This window comes from Leptonychotes weddellii, chromosome 16 (assembly GCF_054177405.1).
Source record: "Leptonychotes weddellii isolate Sample4059 chromosome 16, ASM5417740v2, whole genome shotgun sequence".
NCBI classification, from domain to species: Eukaryota; Metazoa; Chordata; class Mammalia; order Carnivora; family Phocidae; genus Leptonychotes; species Leptonychotes weddellii.
The window spans coordinates 47,350,332-47,367,913 of NC_138384.1; the positions used below are offsets into that span (position 1 = coordinate 47,350,332).

Genomic DNA, 17,582 nt, shown 5'->3' on the forward strand with positions numbered 1-17,582 from the left:
GAGCCGGGAGCCCGATGTGGGACTCGATCCCAGGACCCCGGGATCATGACCCGAGCCGAAGGCAGACGCTTAACCATCTGAGCCACCCAGGCGCCCGGCATAGAATTTTTTTATTTAAATGTTGTAACTAGCCACCTGACTAACGAGGTATATAGCTATGTTAGGTGAATATTGATAATTTGCCTCTTTTTTTAAAGATTTTATTTGTTTGTCAGAGAGATAGAGATAGAGCAAAAGCAGGGGGAGTGGCAGGCAGAGGGAGAGGCAGGCTCCCCACTGAGCAAGGAGCCCAACGCAGGACTCGATCCCAGGACTCTGGGATCATGACCTGAGTCAAAGGCAGTCGCTTAACCGACTGAGCCACCCAGGCATCCCCATTTGGTACTAATTTAGACTTAAACTCTTACTTACCAGTTTTGTTCCTCTTGACTCCTTGCTCCTCTACTTATGTTGGAGGATCCTTTCCTTTTGCTTGAAGAACATTCATGTTTGCTGTAACACAGGTCTTCTGATGAAGAATTTTCTCTGCTTTTGCCTGAAAATGTCTTTATTTCAGTTCTATTTCTAAAGAATATTTTTGCTATCCTATATAGGTTTATACTTATAATACTCTACAGAGTATCAAGAAATGGATGGTAATGAGAAATTAAATAAGACCCTGCTTATTATTTGCTTAGCGCAATGTTCTCAAAATCAAAGTGTATGTATCCTGGGATGTAAGAAGACTTTTGAAGAGGTAGATGGACATGCATGATTTAAAAGATAAATGGGGTGCCTGGGTGGCTCAGTTTGCTAAGCATCCAACTCTTGGTTTTGGCTCGGGTCGTGATCTCAGGGTCATGAGATTGAGCCCTGTGTTGGGTTCCGTGCTGTGCGTGGATCCTGCTTGGGATTCTCTCTTCCTTTCCCTTTGCCCCTCTCCTGCTTGCAGGTGCTTTCTGTTTCTCTGTAAGTAAGTAAGTAAATAAATCTATTTTAAAAAATAAAATAAAAATGTGTACATTTTAACTATCTGTATGTCCTCTTTCCTAAAATGGACCCACCTGAGGAGTCCCCTGCCACTGGGCATCACACTCTTCTGGGTCTCTGTCCCACGTTCCCTTTGACAGTCATACCACTTCTACTCTACAGAAGAAAGGTGTGCTTCCCAGACATTCTGAATGTCATGTTTTCTTGGCCCAGAGCACTTAATAAAAAAGACAGATCTTTGGGGCCTTGGTTTAAGGTGAATGCACAGCAACAGTGACAACATCTGGGCCTAAAGAGAAGGTACCACTCAGAGTAATTTGCTTTCCTGCCTGTAGGTGCTGGCTCCCCAGGACAAGAGGGATCAAGGGGAAAAGGAGGAAAGATTCCAAGACTTAGGTAACATCATTTCTGGGGAAACCCTTGATTGGAGACTGAGACTTTTGAACAGAAATTTGGAGCTGATCCAGAAGAGCTAAAGACAGAGCATCCAAGTTAGCAGCTATTTCCCAAAATCAGAAGAAGATGATCCAAGCCCAGGTGACTTTTGGTTTCTTTTATTCTTTCCTTTATTTCTCAGTGGATTAGTAGAGATCTATAAAAGAAAAATCGGCAATTAAAAGAAAAATTTAAATTGAGAATAGCAGGATCTGGAGAAATCTGGGCAAAGCAGAATCAGGATCCTATTTTTCATAGGATTCATACTTTGTGATTCATGTTGGAATGAATATATGTGACTGGGTAAGACCCTGTAGGTCACATTAGCTGTCAGTGTGCTGAAAATATCTCTGACAGTCATCACAAGGGAATCTTGGTAAGTTTCATGGTAGGCGGCATTACTGTGATCTGTTTCTACTGCCAACACTTCTGACACCAAATGTGAGTTTTTCCACTCCAATGACCAGTTCTCCAACTCTCCAGATACTGCCTGTCTACAATTTGATTCAATCTTGACACTGACTACATGGAGTTACTATCATACTCAAGTTTAAAGGGCTCAGCCCTGCAAGACTGCCCTCATTTCAGAAGCTAAGTACTGAGGGCCCAGGGTGCCCATACTTCTGACTTGACTACAAATAGGCAGTTCCCACAGTCCCTTCGTTGGTTTTGATAATTCACTACAGTGACTGACATAACTCAGGAAAACACTTTACTTCACATTTACCAGTTTATTATAAAGGATAGAAGATGGGAACAGCCAAATGGAAGAGAGGCATAGAGCAAGGTATGGGAGAAGGGGCAAGGACCTTCCATGCCCTCTCCAAGCAAGCCACCCTCCCAGCACCTTGATGTGCTCGCCAACCCGGAAGTTCTCTGAGCCCTGTAGTGTAGTGTGGGTTTTTTTTTTTTTTTAATATTTTATTTATTTGAGAGAGAGAGCATATGCATGTGCGCAAGTGGGGGAGGGGACAGCGGGAGAGGGATAAGCAAACTCCCCACTGAGCGCAGAGCCTGATGCAGGGCTCATACCAGGACCCTGTGATCATGATCTGAGCCAAAGTCAGATACTTAAACCACTGAGCCACCCATGTGGCTCTGGACTGTTGTGTTTTTTTTATGGAGGTTTCATCATGTAGGGGAGATTGATTAAATCACTGGCCATTAGTGATTGTCTCAATCTCCAGTCCCTCTCCCCACCCTGGACAGCTGGGATGGGGCTGAAAGTTCCAGCCCTGTAATCAGTAGGTTGGTTTCCCTAGTAACCAGCCACATCCTTGGGTTTATCTAGGGGCCCACCAGAGTTACCTCATTAATATAAATTCAGGTATGGTTGAAAGGGGCTTTTTATAAATAATGTAAGATGCCCCTCCCACCCCAACCACTTAGGAAATTCCAGGGCTTTAGGAGTTCTTGTGCAAGGAACCAGAGATGAATACCAAATACAAACTTCTTATTATATCGCAATATCACAGGCATTGACTGTGAGGAGAAAACAGACCAGTTCCTTGAGGGATGTTAATGTTTCATGGCACATAGGTCTGAAGTGCACATAGGTCTTTGATGGTTCTTCAGAGAGATGTTGTGGTGAGTGAGATCCTTAACTGCCCTTACTACTTAGAAATGTAAAAATGTATTTCTTATAGCTGTTGCTTCATTGTATCTATTGTGGTATTAACCCTGCCTAATTATATGCACACATACATATATATTTGTCTATGTACATATACGTGTCCATAAATATGTTCTTTATAGTTTTTTTTACAAATTTGTTTAATTATCTGTTAATCCTTTTGTTTTATACATGTTTTATACAGTTTCTTTTATTTTGTTTATTAAGCACTGAAATTAGTATGTATTGTCTTGTGACTATTACCTGCAGTCTCTTCATTACTAGTTTTGGTATTAGCTCAAATGCTCATGGTGAATTTAGAAATCTGTATTATTTGTTTGCTTATAAGTATTATATAGTTCAGTATTGGCAAGTAGATGCTCAAATATATATAGATTACACATATTCTTACACTAGGCAAGAGGATTTAGTGATACATATTACAGAAACTTTCTTAAATTTTCAAGTTTGTGGAATGAATAGAAGATTGCACAATGACATAATATTATACAAGATTTCTTCTATCACAATGTATCAAAGAATAAAAACCACCATTTCCTATATGGCAAAATGAGCAGAATAATTTCCTTTATCTGTTTTTTCCATATCATCACAAGAATATCACTTCATTAAACATAACTGTGTTATAACAGGAATCCCTGACATTTGATGATGTGGCTGTGGACTTCACCTGGGAGGAGTGGCAGCTCTTGGCCCCCGCTCAGAAGGACTTGTACCGGGACATGATGTTGGAAAATTATAGGAACCTGGTGTCAGTGGGTGAGGACAGCTCCCCTGTGTCACTCATGGGGTGCTCTGCCAGTGGCTCTTTCTATCTCAGCTACTTAACTCTTTATTTATTTATTTTTAAAAAGATTTTATTTATTTATTTGACAGAGAGACACAGCGAGAGAGGGAACATAAGCAGGGGGAGTGGGAGAGGGAGAAGCAGGCTTCCTGCTGAGAAGGGAGCCCAATGCGGGGCTCCATCCCAGGACCCTGGGATCATGACCTGAACCGAAGGCAGTCACTTAACCAGCTGAGCCACCCAGGTGCCCCAAACTTAACTCTTTAATACTTTGAAATGGTAGATCCTCAGATCCTTCTCTTGCCTTAGACAAGTAGGTATAATGTCCCATCTTTTGAGAGAAAAGCCTTGATGTTACAGATTTGAAACCTATTTAGTCCCTAAAATGTAACATTATCCCTTCTTGATGTACCCCAGTCCACTAGGTCTTCTGTCTTTTCTCACGAACAGGGTGTCAAACCAGCAAACCAGATGCACTCTCCAAGTTGGAACGAGGAGAAGAACTTTGGATGCTAGAAGATGAAATCCACAGCCGAATCTGCCCAGGTGAGTGAGAACTGCCAAGATGGGCGGCTGCAGTAGTATTCTGGTCAGTCAGAGAAGGCATCAGAACTGTGACAGTGTCTGAGGAAACGTAAACAGCCCCTCCCTGTATCTCTCTTCCCATATGAGAACTCTTTTTCTTTGTTGAAGTTTAGAGGAAAATATGCCCCTTTTTTTTCTTTTGAGATCGGATCCCTGTTTACTTTATATACTTCTTGTTTTTGTTTGCATAGTCATCTTCGTAGGATTTTCTTTTCTTTTTCTTATTATTTTTTAAAAAGATTTATTTCTTTTTAGAGAGAAAGCATGCGTGAGCATGGGGAGGGACAGAGGGGGAGGGAGAGAAAGAATCCTCAAGCAGACTCCTCGCTGAGTGCAGAGCCTGATGCAGGTCTCAATCCCACAGCCTGAGATCATGACCTGAGCCGAAATCAAGAGTTGGATGCTCAACCGACTGAGCCACCCAGGCACCCCCTTTTTAATTTTTTTAAGGATTTTTATTTTTAAGTAATCTGTATACCCAACAGGAGCCTTGAACTTACAACCCCAAGATCAAGAATTGCATGCTCCAGTGACTGAGCCAGCCAGGCTCCCCCTCCTAGAATTTTCTAATCTTCTTCTTCTTGATCCACTGTGACAGTGTTTTTACCTGTGTTACCACCTCTCCTGCTATGAAATTCCACTTTCCAGGCCTCTCTGGAAAGAAACAACTTTGACTTCATCACTTTTTTCTTACTACTTTGCTTGCCTACCTTACTAGGAAATAATGATTTCGTTCCATAATATCTAACCCCACCTTGGATGCTTTGTCTCCATGATAACCTGGTTTTTGCTGTGCGTTTATGTCGTTCTTTGGCTCCCCTCCCCCACTTTCCCACCAGAACCCTGGAGATTCTCCATACTTCTGTTTTCATTTTCTTCTCAGTTCTCGTAACTCTGAAAAGCTTCCTTTATTCCCGTGAATTAACCTTTTTCCTTTCTCTCAGACATCCAAATTGGCTTTTCTCTCTTTTTTTTTTTAAAGATTTTATTTATTTATTTGAGAGAGAGTGAGAGAGAGAGAGAACACAAGAGGGGGGAGCGGGAGAGGGAGAAGCAGACTTCCTGCTGAGCAGGGAGCCCGATGCGGGACTCGATCCCGGGACTCCAGGATCATGACCTGAGCCGAAGGCAGTCGCCTAACCAACTGAGCCACCCAGGCGCCCTTGGCTTTTCTCTTAATATTGCCTAATGCATGCTTTCTTTCTATGTATTTTACCCTTCTTCATGGCAGTTAGCCTATGACTTCCCATTTTGTGTGTGAGAACGGGAATTATCTTCTCTCCATCCTTTCTTTTTTAAATTTAGGTTCTTTTTCAGCTCAACACAACTACACATTTTAAATTTCTCCCTATCCTGGCATTACCTCATTACCTTGAATGTTCTCTACTTGCTGAGCTTTCTTCTTTTTGTGGGGTGGGGCGGGGTAGAGGGAGAGAGAATTTTAAATAGGCTCCACTGCCTGACACGGCTCAATATCACAACCCTGAGATCATGGTCTGAGCGGAAATCAAGAGTTGGACACTTAACCAACTGAGCCATCCAGGTGCCCCTGAGCTCTTTTCTTAAAGGTCATTTGATTAACAAGAAAATATCTTTTTTTAACATGCTATATGATTTCCAGCCCAAACCATGTCATAACTTATGTCTGCTTCAAATTATTTTCTTCATGGTTTTGTTAATTCATATTTTCTTTTAGTTGTTAGATGTTATCACTGCATTTATTTTCCTGAAGCTTTTGTTTTCACATGATTTTTTTTTTGTGTAATTCAGTCAGTCATGCCCTGACACTGGCTGTGCTGATTTATTATTACTTTTCAATTTCTAAAGTGATGGCAAAATGGAATTTCCACTAATTTTTTAAGACTTGAGTCTGATTCTTTTTTTTCCTATTTAAGTATAATTAACATACAGTGTTATTAGTTTTGGGTATACAATATAATGATTCAACAATTCTATATATTTCTCTGTGCTCATCAAGATAAGTTGCTCTTAACTCCCCTTATCTATTTAACCCATCCTCCCACCCACTTCCCCTCTGGCAATTATCAGTTTGTTCTCTGTATTTAAGAATCTGCTTTTTTGTCTGTCTCTTTTTGCTTTGTGCACTTGTTTTGCTTCTTAAATTCCACATATGGGTAAAATCACAAGGTATTTGTCTTTCTCTGGCTGACATATTTCACTTAGTATTATATCCCCTAGGTCTGTTCATGTTGCAAATGGCAAGATTTCCTTCTTTTTTATGGCTGAGTAATATTCCATTGTATGTGTATACCACATCTTTTTTTTCCAAATTTTTATTTAAATTCTAGCTAATTAACATATAGTGTAATATTGGTTTCAGGAGTAGAATTTAGTGATTCATCACTTACATATAACACCCAGTGCTCATCACAACTACCCTCCTTAATACCCATCATCACCCAGTTAGGCCATCCCCCACCTCCCTCCATCAACCCTCAGTTTGTTCTCTATAGTTAAGAGTCTCTTATGGTTTGCTTCTGTCTTTTTTTTTTTTTCCTTCCTGTGTGTTCATTTGTTTTGTTTCTTAAATTATACATATGAAATGAAATCCTATATTTGTTTTTTTTCTGACTGACTTATTTCACTTAGCATAATACACTCTAGCTCCATCCACATCATTGCAAAAGGCAAGATTTCATTCTTTTTGATGGCTGTGATACCACATCTTCTTTATCCATTCATGTCAGTGGGCATTTGGGCTCTTTCCATAGGTTAGCTATTGTTGATAATGCTGCTATAAACGTCAGGGTGCATGTGCCCCTTCAAATCTGTATTTTTTTATCTTTTGGGTAAATACCTAGTAGTTCAGTTGCTGTATCAGAGGGTAGTTCTATATTTTAAAAAATATTTATTTATTTGAGAGAGAGCATGTGAGAGAGCACAAGCAGTGGAGAGGGAGAAGCAGGCTGCCCATTGAGCAGGGAGCCCAAGGCAGGGCTCGATCCCAGGACCCTGGGATCATGACCTGAGCTGAAAGCAGCCGATTAACTGACTGAGCCACCCAGGTGCCCCAGGGTAGTTCTATTTTTAACTATTTTTTTTTAAGATTTAATGTATTTGAAAGAGCGAGCACGAGTGAGGGGAGGCGCAGAGGGAGAAGGATAAGCAGACTCCCCGCAGAGCAGGGAGCCCAATGTGGGGGCTCGATCCCAGGACCCTGAGATCATGACCTGAGCCGAAGTCAGACACCTAACAGACTGAGCCACTCAGGTACCCCGACATGAAGGCATTTCTAAAACAGTTTTATGCCAAGCTAAGATTATGAGAGATTACAGAATTATTCATTGTTCTTTTCTCTCCTAGAAATCAGGAAACTTGATGATCCTCTGCAGTGTCACTTGCAAAATCGAAGCATTCAGAAGAGTGTGGAACAATGCTGTGAACATAATACATTTGCAAATATTCTTAATCAGAGTGAAAGTCACTTCCTGTTAAAGCAAAATTATGATATGTTTGACTTATTTGAAAAACCTTTAAAATCAAATTTAAGTTTTGAAAGCCAGAGTATAAACTGTAACGCAAAGAACTCTACTGAGTTTAATGAAGATGGGAAATCCCTTCTGCATACTAATCATGAACAATTTTGTAGTGTAATAAAATTTCCTGTAAGTGTAAAACCCACCAGCAATAATTCCCAGGTCATTAAGCAGCAGAGAACTCCAAATATGCAGAAAGCCCATGTATGCTGTGAATGTAGGAAAGTCTTTGTCAAGGTGTCTCAGCTCATTGATCATCAGAGAGTTCATACTAGAGAGAAACCTCATGGATGCAGTCTGTGTGGGAAGGCATTCTCTAGAAAATCCAGGCTAACTGAACATCAGAGAATTCATACAGTACTGAAACATTATGAATGTACTGAATGTGACAAAACATTCCTCAAGAAATCACAGTTCAGTATACACCAGAAAACGCATATGGGACAGAAGCCTTATACATGTAATGAATGTGGGAAAGCGTTCATCAAGAAGTGTCGGCTTATTTATCATCAGCGAACTCATACAGGAGAGAAGCCCCATGGATGCAGTCTATGTGAGAAAGCCTTCTCTACAAAGTTTAGTCTCACTACACATCAGAAAACTCATACAGGAGAGAAACCTTATATATGCAGTGAATGTGGAAAAGGCTTCATTGAGAAGAGGCGTCTTATTGCACATCATCGAACTCATACTGGTGAGAAACCTTTTATATGCAATGAGTGTGGGAAAGGTTTCACCTTGAAGAACAGTCTTATCACACATCAGCAAACTCATACAGAACAGAAATTGTATACATGCAGTGAATGTGGAAAAGGCTTTTCAATGAAGCACTGTCTCATCGTACATCAGCGAACTCATACAGGAGAGAAACCCTACACATGCAGTGAATGTGGAAAAGGCTTCACCTTGAAGAGTCCTCTTATCAGACATCAGCGAACCCATACAGGAGAGAAACCCTATGTATGTAGTGTATGTGGAAAAGGCTTTACCGTGAAGAGTGATCTCATTGTACATCAGCGAACTCATACTGCAGAGAAGCCATATATATGCAATGATTGTGGGAAAGGCTTCACTGTGAAGAGCCGTCTGATTGTACATCAACGCACTCATACAGGAGAGAAACCTTATGTATGCAGTGAATGTGGAAAAGGCTTTCCAGCAAAAATACGGCTGATTGGACATCAACGAACTCATACTGGAGAGAAGCCCTATATATGCAATGAATGTGGAAAAGGCTTCACAGAGAAGAGTCATCTCAATGTACATAGGCGCACTCATACAGGAGAGAAACCCTATATATGTAACGAATGTGGCAAAGGCTTAACTGGAAAGAGCATGCTCATTGCACATTTGCGAACTCATACTGGGGAGAAACCGTATATATGCAATGAATGTGGAAAGGGCTTCACCATGAAGAGTACTCTAGGTATACATCAGCAAACTCATTCTGGGGAGAAACCATACAAATGCAATGAATGTGATAAAGCCTTCAGGAAGAAGACCTGCCTCATACAACATCAGAGATTTCACACAGGAAAAACTTCCTTTGCATGTACTGAATGTGGAAAATTTTCTTTGCGTAAAAATGATCTCATTACCCATCAGAGAATTCACACAGGAGAGAAACCGTATGAATGCAGTGAATGTGGGAAAGCCTTCACTACAAAGTCAGGGCTCAATGTTCATCAAAGAAAACATACAGGAGAGAGGCCCTATGGATGCAGTGATTGTGGGAAAACTTTTGCCCACTTGTCAATCCTTGTTAAACATAAGAGAATTCACAGATAGTCACTTTGGGATAACCTGTTGCCAGTTATAGTCCCTCAAGATAATAGTATGTAATGAAGAATAACAATGCAAAGAATAGTATTATCTTTAGTGATCAATTGTGTCATATTTTATGTTGATGAAAAAATTTACAAAACAACTCACAGTCAGCCTTGATGAAAATATTTTAGGACATTATACATCTACAAAGTGTAGACTGAAATAGATTCTATGAATGTGACAGACTAGGAAAGCCGTCAGTGGGAATTAGACGCTATCATGTGATCATCACAGATAATGAATATTTTTTTTTTAATATTTTATTTATTTATTTGACAGAGAGATAGCGAGAGCAGGAACACAAGCAGGGGGAGTAGGAGAGGGAGAAGCAGGCTTCCCACTGAGCAGGGAGCCCGATGTGGGGCTCGATCCCAGCACCCTGGGATCATGACCTGAGCCGAAGGCAGACGCTTAACCAACTGAGCCACCCAGGCGCCCCTGAATGAATATTTCTAATTGGTAGAACTATAACTGTGGGAGAACCTTTGCCCAGAAGTAAGACCTCAATAGATGTCAGTTCACACTAGACAAGTACTTTCCGGTGGCAATAAATATAGTAGGGCTTGAAGTAATATATTTGCCAGGAAATCCATACAGAAATAACTTAGGAACACATTCAATGTGGTGGACTTTAGCAAAATATCAGACAACTTAAAGGAAGGAAGCTTTGGGGAAATGATGAACGAGAGCATTCCGTCATGTCTAAAGATAATTAACGGATACATAATTAGGGATAATATGCCTCACAAGCATTCAGAACAGGATACTTCAGCTTTATTTCTGATTGCCTTGTCATTGGTTTTATAAATTTTAAATAGTGGCAGTTACTCTCACCATGGATTAAATTTTATTTTATTTTATTTTATTTTTTTTTATTTTTTAAGATTTTATTTTATTTGAGAGAGAGAATGAGAGAGAGAGAGCACATGAGAGGGGGGAGGGTCAGAGGGAGAAGCAGGCTCCCTGCCGAGCAGGGAGCCCGATGCGGGACTCGATCCCGGGACTCCGGGATCATGACCTGAGCCGAAGGCAGTCGCTCAATCGACTGAGCCACCCAGGCGCCCAGGATTAAATTTTAATATGTACAATGCAGGAATGTTCCGTGCCTGTGTCGTTATATAATTAACTTTTGAATTTCTTTAGTTCCAAGTTTAATTGTTATTACAGAATACTTGAAGTACTTCAAATTAAGTAATATATTCATTTCATATGTATAACTCAGTGTATTTGGGTGTTTAGCCAAGTTTATAAGCAGCATCGATTTTGAATTTGAAATAAGTTTAGAATCATAAAAACTGGAATATTTCAGAGATTTCCTAAATGCCCTTCAGCCCGCTACTTCCAAAGGTAAAATTTTACATAACCAGAGTTCATTATCAAATAGAGGAAAGTGAAATTAGTATAATGCTTTTAACCACAGGACTTACTTGGATCTCACCAGTTTTAACTTGGACTCATTTTTGTTTTTTACATATAGTTTTAAGAAACTTTATAACGTGTAGGTTTGTGTAACCAACACCACAGAATGTTTTGTCTACACAAACTCCCTCATGCAAACCCTTCATAGTCACATTTTTCTGTGAACCTAACGCCTGGCATCAGAGATTCTGTAAGTTTGTCATTTGTAGAATATGAGGAAAGTCGAATCATTTAGCACTTACTCTTTGAAGTTGGCTATTTGACCTTGTGAGATAATAGAAAATATATACATTGGTCTCTCTGCCCCTGGTTCCTGGCACACCCTCCTAAAACCCTTGTAAATTACTAAGTGATGAGTGCACTAGGGGCATTTTTTATTCAAATGAGGCAACCCTGGGTGGGCTCCTGTATGGCTTCTGGATGGGGACTGGTCACCAGAGAGACTAAGCCATAGAAGCTTAGAACTTTCAGCCATGCCTTCCCTCCCCGCCTCCTCCCCCCCCAATCCTCCAGAAATGGGAGAAGGAAATTGAGTTAATAATTGATCAATTCTACCCGAGGAAGCCTCCATAAAATCCCCAATGGTAGGTGAACATACAGGTAGGTGAACACATCCAGATACATGGAGGGTAACATACCACAACTCCGTGGGGATAGAAGCTCCTGTGCTTGGGACCCTTCTAGGTCTCACCCTGTGTATGTCTTCGTCTGGCTGTTCACCTATATTCTTTATCATAGCCTTTAATAAACTGGTGTGAGTGTGAGCTGCTCTATCAAATTAATGGAACCAGAGGAGGGGAAGCTCCCACTTGTAGCCAAGTCAGAAAATGTAGGGAATGCGCAGACCTGCTGCTTGCCATTGGCATATGAAATGGGGAGAGGGGTACACTTTGTAGGACTGGGCCCTTCACCTGTGGGGTCTGACACTATCTCCACGTTGGCGGTGTCAGAATAGGGTTACATTGTAGGACACCCAGCTGGTGTCCTGGAAAATCGCTTGGTGTGTGGAAATCCCCACACGCATTTGGTGACCGGAAGTGTCCTGTGGCAGTTGTGTGAATAAAGGAGACGCACAGGAGGAGGACAGTTCAACGTAGATCAAGCGAGGAGCTCTCTGGGGTCTCCTCTGCTTTTGGGCACCGGACTTAACTGCAAACTGGCCGCACCCAAGTTCTTCCTGCCCAATGGCTCAGGGGAACCATCGACTTGCTGTTTTTCCCAAACTCATGGTTAGAATGCACCCCACGCCACATCGGGCTTAGAGAGGTTCCCGCCTCTGAAAGGTAGTTAGCTCTGCGCCCGTGACCATCTCCTGAGAAGAGAGGAAGGCCCCGGCTGCCCTCAAGACGGTTCCATTTCTTCCCGCCGAGGAGAGTGCTGGCAGCCAATGGCAGCTCCAGTCGGAAGCGCCAGACACGCTCTGCGAGGAAACGGTAGTCCCCTCACACCCTCGTGCTCACAGGCCCCGAGCAAGCCGAGCGCACTTCCGGAAGGGCCGCTGCGCGCCAGACGCGCTGCTCGCAGCCCTCGACGTCCCCGCGCTGGCGGGGAGGGCGCGGGGGGCAGCGCAGTCGGACGCCGTCCGGGGAGCCCTCAGAGGCGGGGGTCTGGTGCGCCTGACTGGGTGTGGGTCCCGAGTGAGGAGCCCAGCCGGTGAAGCGGGAACACGTGTGGGGACGTTTTCGTTGTTTGGGGTTTTATTTGGGGTCAGTCACCGAGAAATGCGGGCGTGAGTTAAGGCATGGTCTTCAGAGACTGATGATGAAGGGCCGACGGTCAGGGCCTGGGGCCTGTGCGTTGACTCAGCCTGGCTCGGTGACTGAAAACTAGGTGGCAGGTGCGGACCCATGATCACTGCCCCTCGGCTACCTTAGCGATTTCACCCGGGGCTTCTGACAGGGAGCAGCCTGTGGCGGTAGGGGCGGGAGTTTCCATGGACCAGAGCTCCTGGGCTGAACTTGAGATCGAATTTGAGATCAGTGTTGTTTGGGGAGTGCAGGGTTTGTGTTTGAGAACATAGGAGTCTGGAAGTTTTGACACCCATAGCCCCGGGCTAGTGGGTGTTTTGAGGCTCAACTTTTGGACGGTGGAAACATTTCCTTTCGGTTTTTCAAGTCCCTTCTCAAGGTTCTACAAAAATGTGAAGAAAAATTTGTCTCCTACATCCACTCTTCTCACTGTCCCCACAAAAACCGGAGTAGTTCACCATGATCAACTGGTTTGTCCATGAATAAAGAGAGGATTTTTAACTTATGGCCAAGTTTACCCGAATATTTCCTTTCAGGTTTGACACAAGTAAAAGCAACCATTTTCTTAAATTCTCCTCCTCAGTGAGAGCAATTTTGTTAAAAGAAATTTTTTAGATTAACTTTCCAAAAATTGGGGTCATCTACATTCAAGACTCTGCCTATCTTCTAACACGCCTGTATGTTTTTGCATTGTCTCTGGCAAATAGTAAGAGTCCCTCTTACTCCACCTTATCACCAGCATTTTTTTTTTTTAAAGATTTTATTTATTTATTTGCGAAAGAGAGAATGAGAGACAGAGAACACGAGAGGGAGGAGGGTCAGAGGGAGAAGCAGACTCCCCGCTGAGCAGGGAGCCCGATGCGGGACTCGATCCCGGGACTCCAGGATCATGACCTGAGCCGAAGGCAGTCGCTTAACCAACTGAGCCACCCAGGCGCCCATCACCAGCATTTTATACTTTCAGTTTTTTTAAATTTTGGCGATTCCAATATCTGGGTACTTGTATCACACTGCAGTTTTTAATTTGTAATTTCCTAATAACGAATGATGTCGATCATCTTTTCATATGCTTGTTTGCCATCTGTCTTTGATCAAGTGCCTGTTCAAGGTCTTTGCCCATTTTTAAACTGAGTTTTCTTATTGTTGACTTTTAAGAATTCTTTCTGTGTTCTGGATATCAGTCCTTTATCAGATATATGACTTGTGTGATGAATGTATAGATTCTTTTTTTTTTTTTGCTTAGGAACATATTTGTGTTCCAGCATGATGTGTTGAAGTCTGTCCTTTCTCTGTTGAATAGCCTTTGTACCTTTGTCAAACAGTTGAGTATATTTGCTTTGTGTGGGTCTTTTTCTGCGATCTCCATTGATCTATGTGCTTATTTTTTCAACAATGCTATCAATACCAATACTTGAAATCTATTGATGTAAGCACTGTATGTATGATGGTTCTTTTTGGCCAGAATTGGTTTTGATATTTTCAGTGGAGAAAACTGGCACACATACCTTTACTAGGAGATCAACATTAAGTCATTTTGATATTTGGTACCCCTACCTATGATGTGATGAGAAAGGAACTTCAGTTCTGAGTGTCTTCCCAAAATGCATAACCCCTGTTTAATGAGGAAAACTTAGACCAACCCAAAAGATGGACAATATACAAAGTACCTGATCAGTACTCCTCAAAACAATTGAGAGATGAAAAAGAAAAGACTAATGAATGGTCACAGACATGAGGAAATCAAGGAAACATGTTTTCTAAATGCATTATTGTATTCTTGGGCAGAAAAAAGATAGTAGTGGAAAAACTTGTGAAATATGAATAGAATCTGTAATACAGTTGAGTATTATACAATGTTGTCTTCTTAATTTGACAAATGTACCATAATTATAAAAAGTGGTCACATGAGAGGAAGCTGAATAAGGTATATGTGAACTCTTTGTAGTATTTTGTGACTTTTATGTAAATCTAAGATTTTCTGAAAATAAAAAGTTTATTAAAAATAGATAAAACCTACATCAATTATATCTTAATAAAACTGGGAAAAATAGGTGTAACCAAATTTTATCAGTTAATTTCTCATTGTAAACATACTTCCATATTATAAAAAGTTTATGCATATCTATATATAATATTATTATGCAGCTGTAATAATATCATAGGTGAACTTGTAGGATGGTAACTAGAGTCACATAAAATGTATGCATTAAAGTAAGGTACACTTGAAGAACAAAATCTTCAATTATGTTCAGTTTCTATTTTGATCCTCTCATTATCCAAATTCTTACATTCTACTGCAAGATTTGTTGTAACTTTTTTCTTATATGTTCCAGACATCTCCATTTACTTTTACTCCTAGGTAGTTTATATTTTGCAATTATACTTGGTGTCTTTAAAAAAAAAAGTCATACCCTATACATTTTGTAGTATGGTACAGCAATTCATTTTAACAGGTTTATTGTCAAAATGTACATATAACATTTACCATTAATGAGTGTACAATTCAATGACATTCACTAAGTTTATAGGCTTGTGCCACCATCACCACAAACCAATTTTTAGAAATTTTCATGACCACCAAAAGTAACTGGATGGTTGTTTTGTTATTGTTGAATTTTGACAATTCTTTTTTTTTTTTAAAGATTTTATTTATTTGTCAGAGAGAGTGAGCACAAGCAGGGGGAACAGCAGGCAGAGGGAGCAGGCTCCCCACTGAGCAATGAGCCCGATGTGGGACTCAATCCCAGGACCGTGAGATCATGACGTGAGCTGAAGGCAGACGCTTAACCTACTAAGCCACCCAGGGGTCCCAACAATTCTTTATATATTCTGAATACAAGTCCTTTATCAGATGTATAATGTGGAGATATTTTCTTCCAATTTCTGGCTCCACTCTTTACTTTTTAAATATTGTGCTTAGAAAGTACAAATTTTTAAAAGAAAAAAAAAGTACAGATGTTTTTATTTTTATTTATTATTATTTTTTAAGTAGGCTCCATGCCCAATGTAGGGCCTGAACTCATGACTCTGAGATCAAGAGTCACATGGCCTACTGACTGAGCCAGCCAGGTATCCCAAATACAAACATTTTTAATTTTAACTAAGTCCAATTTAATACTTTTTCTTTTATGGCTCATCCATTACTGTCTTGTCTCAGAACTCGCTGGCTAACTTATTTGGTTTATGAACATTATCTCCAGTTTGCCTCTCTAAATTTCATACTGTTAACCCTTATATTTAGGTCTGGGAAATATCTTTAGTTAATTTTTGTATATGGTTAGAGTTAAGGGTCCTAATTTATTTTTCTGCAAATAGAAATACAATTATCCCAGCATTGTTTGTTGAAAAGACTAATCCCATTGAATCATCTTGGTACCTTGGGAGAAAAGCTATTGACCTTAATATTTTTGGACTGTCAATTGTGGTTGTACCTTTCTCATTGGCTCCAGACCCTTGATGGCCTCACTTTTTTTTTTTAAAGATGTTATTTATTTATTCATGAGAGACACAGAGAGAGAGAAGCAGAGGGAGAAGCAGGCTCCCAAGGAGCAGGGAGCCCAATGCGGGACTCGATCCCAGGACCCTGGGGTCATGACATGAGCCGAAGGCAGACGCTTAACCATCTGAGCCACCCAGGCGCCCGATGGCTTCACTTTTAGTGGCCTTTCCCTGAGGCCCCAATCCCAGTCCCAATGTAGGTTCGTCCCAGCTGCTCTTTCCTTCAGTTGGTGATGGCCAATCTCACACCCATGAGGGAAAGAAGCACAAAATCATTCACCTTTAGCCCAGAAGGCTGACCTGCACTGTTTCAGTAAGAGTCAAGTGTGTGCTGGTTCCAACATTCTTTTTTTTTTTTTTAAAGATTTTATTTATTTATTTATTTGACAGAGAGATAGACAGAAGAGCACAAGCAGAGGGAGTGGCAGAGGGAGAGGGAGAAGCAGGCTCTGCACTGAGCAGGGAGCCCGATGCGGGACTCGATCCCAGGACCCTGAGATCATGACCTGAGCCGAAGGCAGATGCTTAACCATCTGAGCCACCCAGGCGCCCTGGTTGCAACATTCTTTTTATTTATTTATTTATTTATTTGAGAGAGAGAATGAGATAGAGAGAGCATGAGATGGGGGAGGGTCAGAGGGAGAAGCAGACTCCCTGCAGGCAGCCCGATGCGGGACTCGATGCCAGGACTCCAGGATCATGACCTGAGCCGAAGGCAGTCGCTTAACCAACTGAGCCACCCAGGCGCCCCTGGTTGCAACATTCTTAAAGGGCCTCATGACTGCCTGTAAATGTCATCCATAGTTAATATCAAACTGAAAGATAGACACCAGCGAAATCTTGCAAATGTAGTTTTAGGAGTAGAAATTCAAAGAAAACATTAATGATCTAATACTCCCGGCATGTCCCCCCGTCCTTGAACACTAAGCATATAACCACCAGTTTCATACAGCAAAAGTGCAGCTCCTTCCACGGAGGGGTCCTGTCCCTGAGCTACTTAAACAAACTTACTAAGTTGCACCAGAGTACCTCTCAAGAATTCTTTCTTGACCACTGTGCTCAACAGTCCCGCAACAACACTGTACTAGTTGCCCCAAATCTTTCTGTTCTTAAAAACCGCTTCCTGCAAGCAATTTTTCACCACAAGCTTTCCGTGGGTGTCCGTTTACCGGATGTATTACTTT

General features: G+C 41.4%; 1 protein-coding gene and 1 long non-coding RNA gene across 3 annotated transcripts in view; both read left to right on the forward strand.

The window, feature by feature from the left end:
- The window catches only part of LOC115936972 (uncharacterized), a 13,079-nt gene extending 3,301 nt beyond the window's left edge, over positions 1-9,778 (forward strand). The window contains exons 2-6 of one of the 2 annotated variants that reach the window (XM_031018066.2): positions 1,305-1,506; positions 2,880-2,991; positions 3,670-3,796; positions 4,275-4,370; positions 7,734-9,778. In XM_031018066.2, coding sequence (XP_030873926.2) covers positions 2,968-2,991; positions 3,670-3,796; positions 4,275-4,370; positions 7,734-9,694 — 2,208 coding nt within the window. In that variant the 5' untranslated portion in view covers positions 1,305-1,506; positions 2,880-2,967 and the 3' untranslated portion in view covers positions 9,695-9,778. The remainder of the gene's footprint in view (positions 1-1,304; positions 1,507-2,879; positions 2,992-3,669; positions 3,797-4,274; positions 4,371-7,733) is intronic. The other variant, XM_031018067.2, reaches the window with a different exon arrangement.
- LOC145717689 (uncharacterized) overlaps positions 1-10,336 on the forward strand; it is a 147,444-nt gene extending 137,108 nt beyond the window's left edge. The window contains exon 2 of the long non-coding RNA XR_014141082.1: positions 9,695-10,336. This is a non-coding gene — a long non-coding RNA (uncharacterized LOC145717689). The remainder of the gene's footprint in view (positions 1-9,694) is intronic.
- Positions 10,337-17,582: the final 7,246 nt, after the last annotated feature.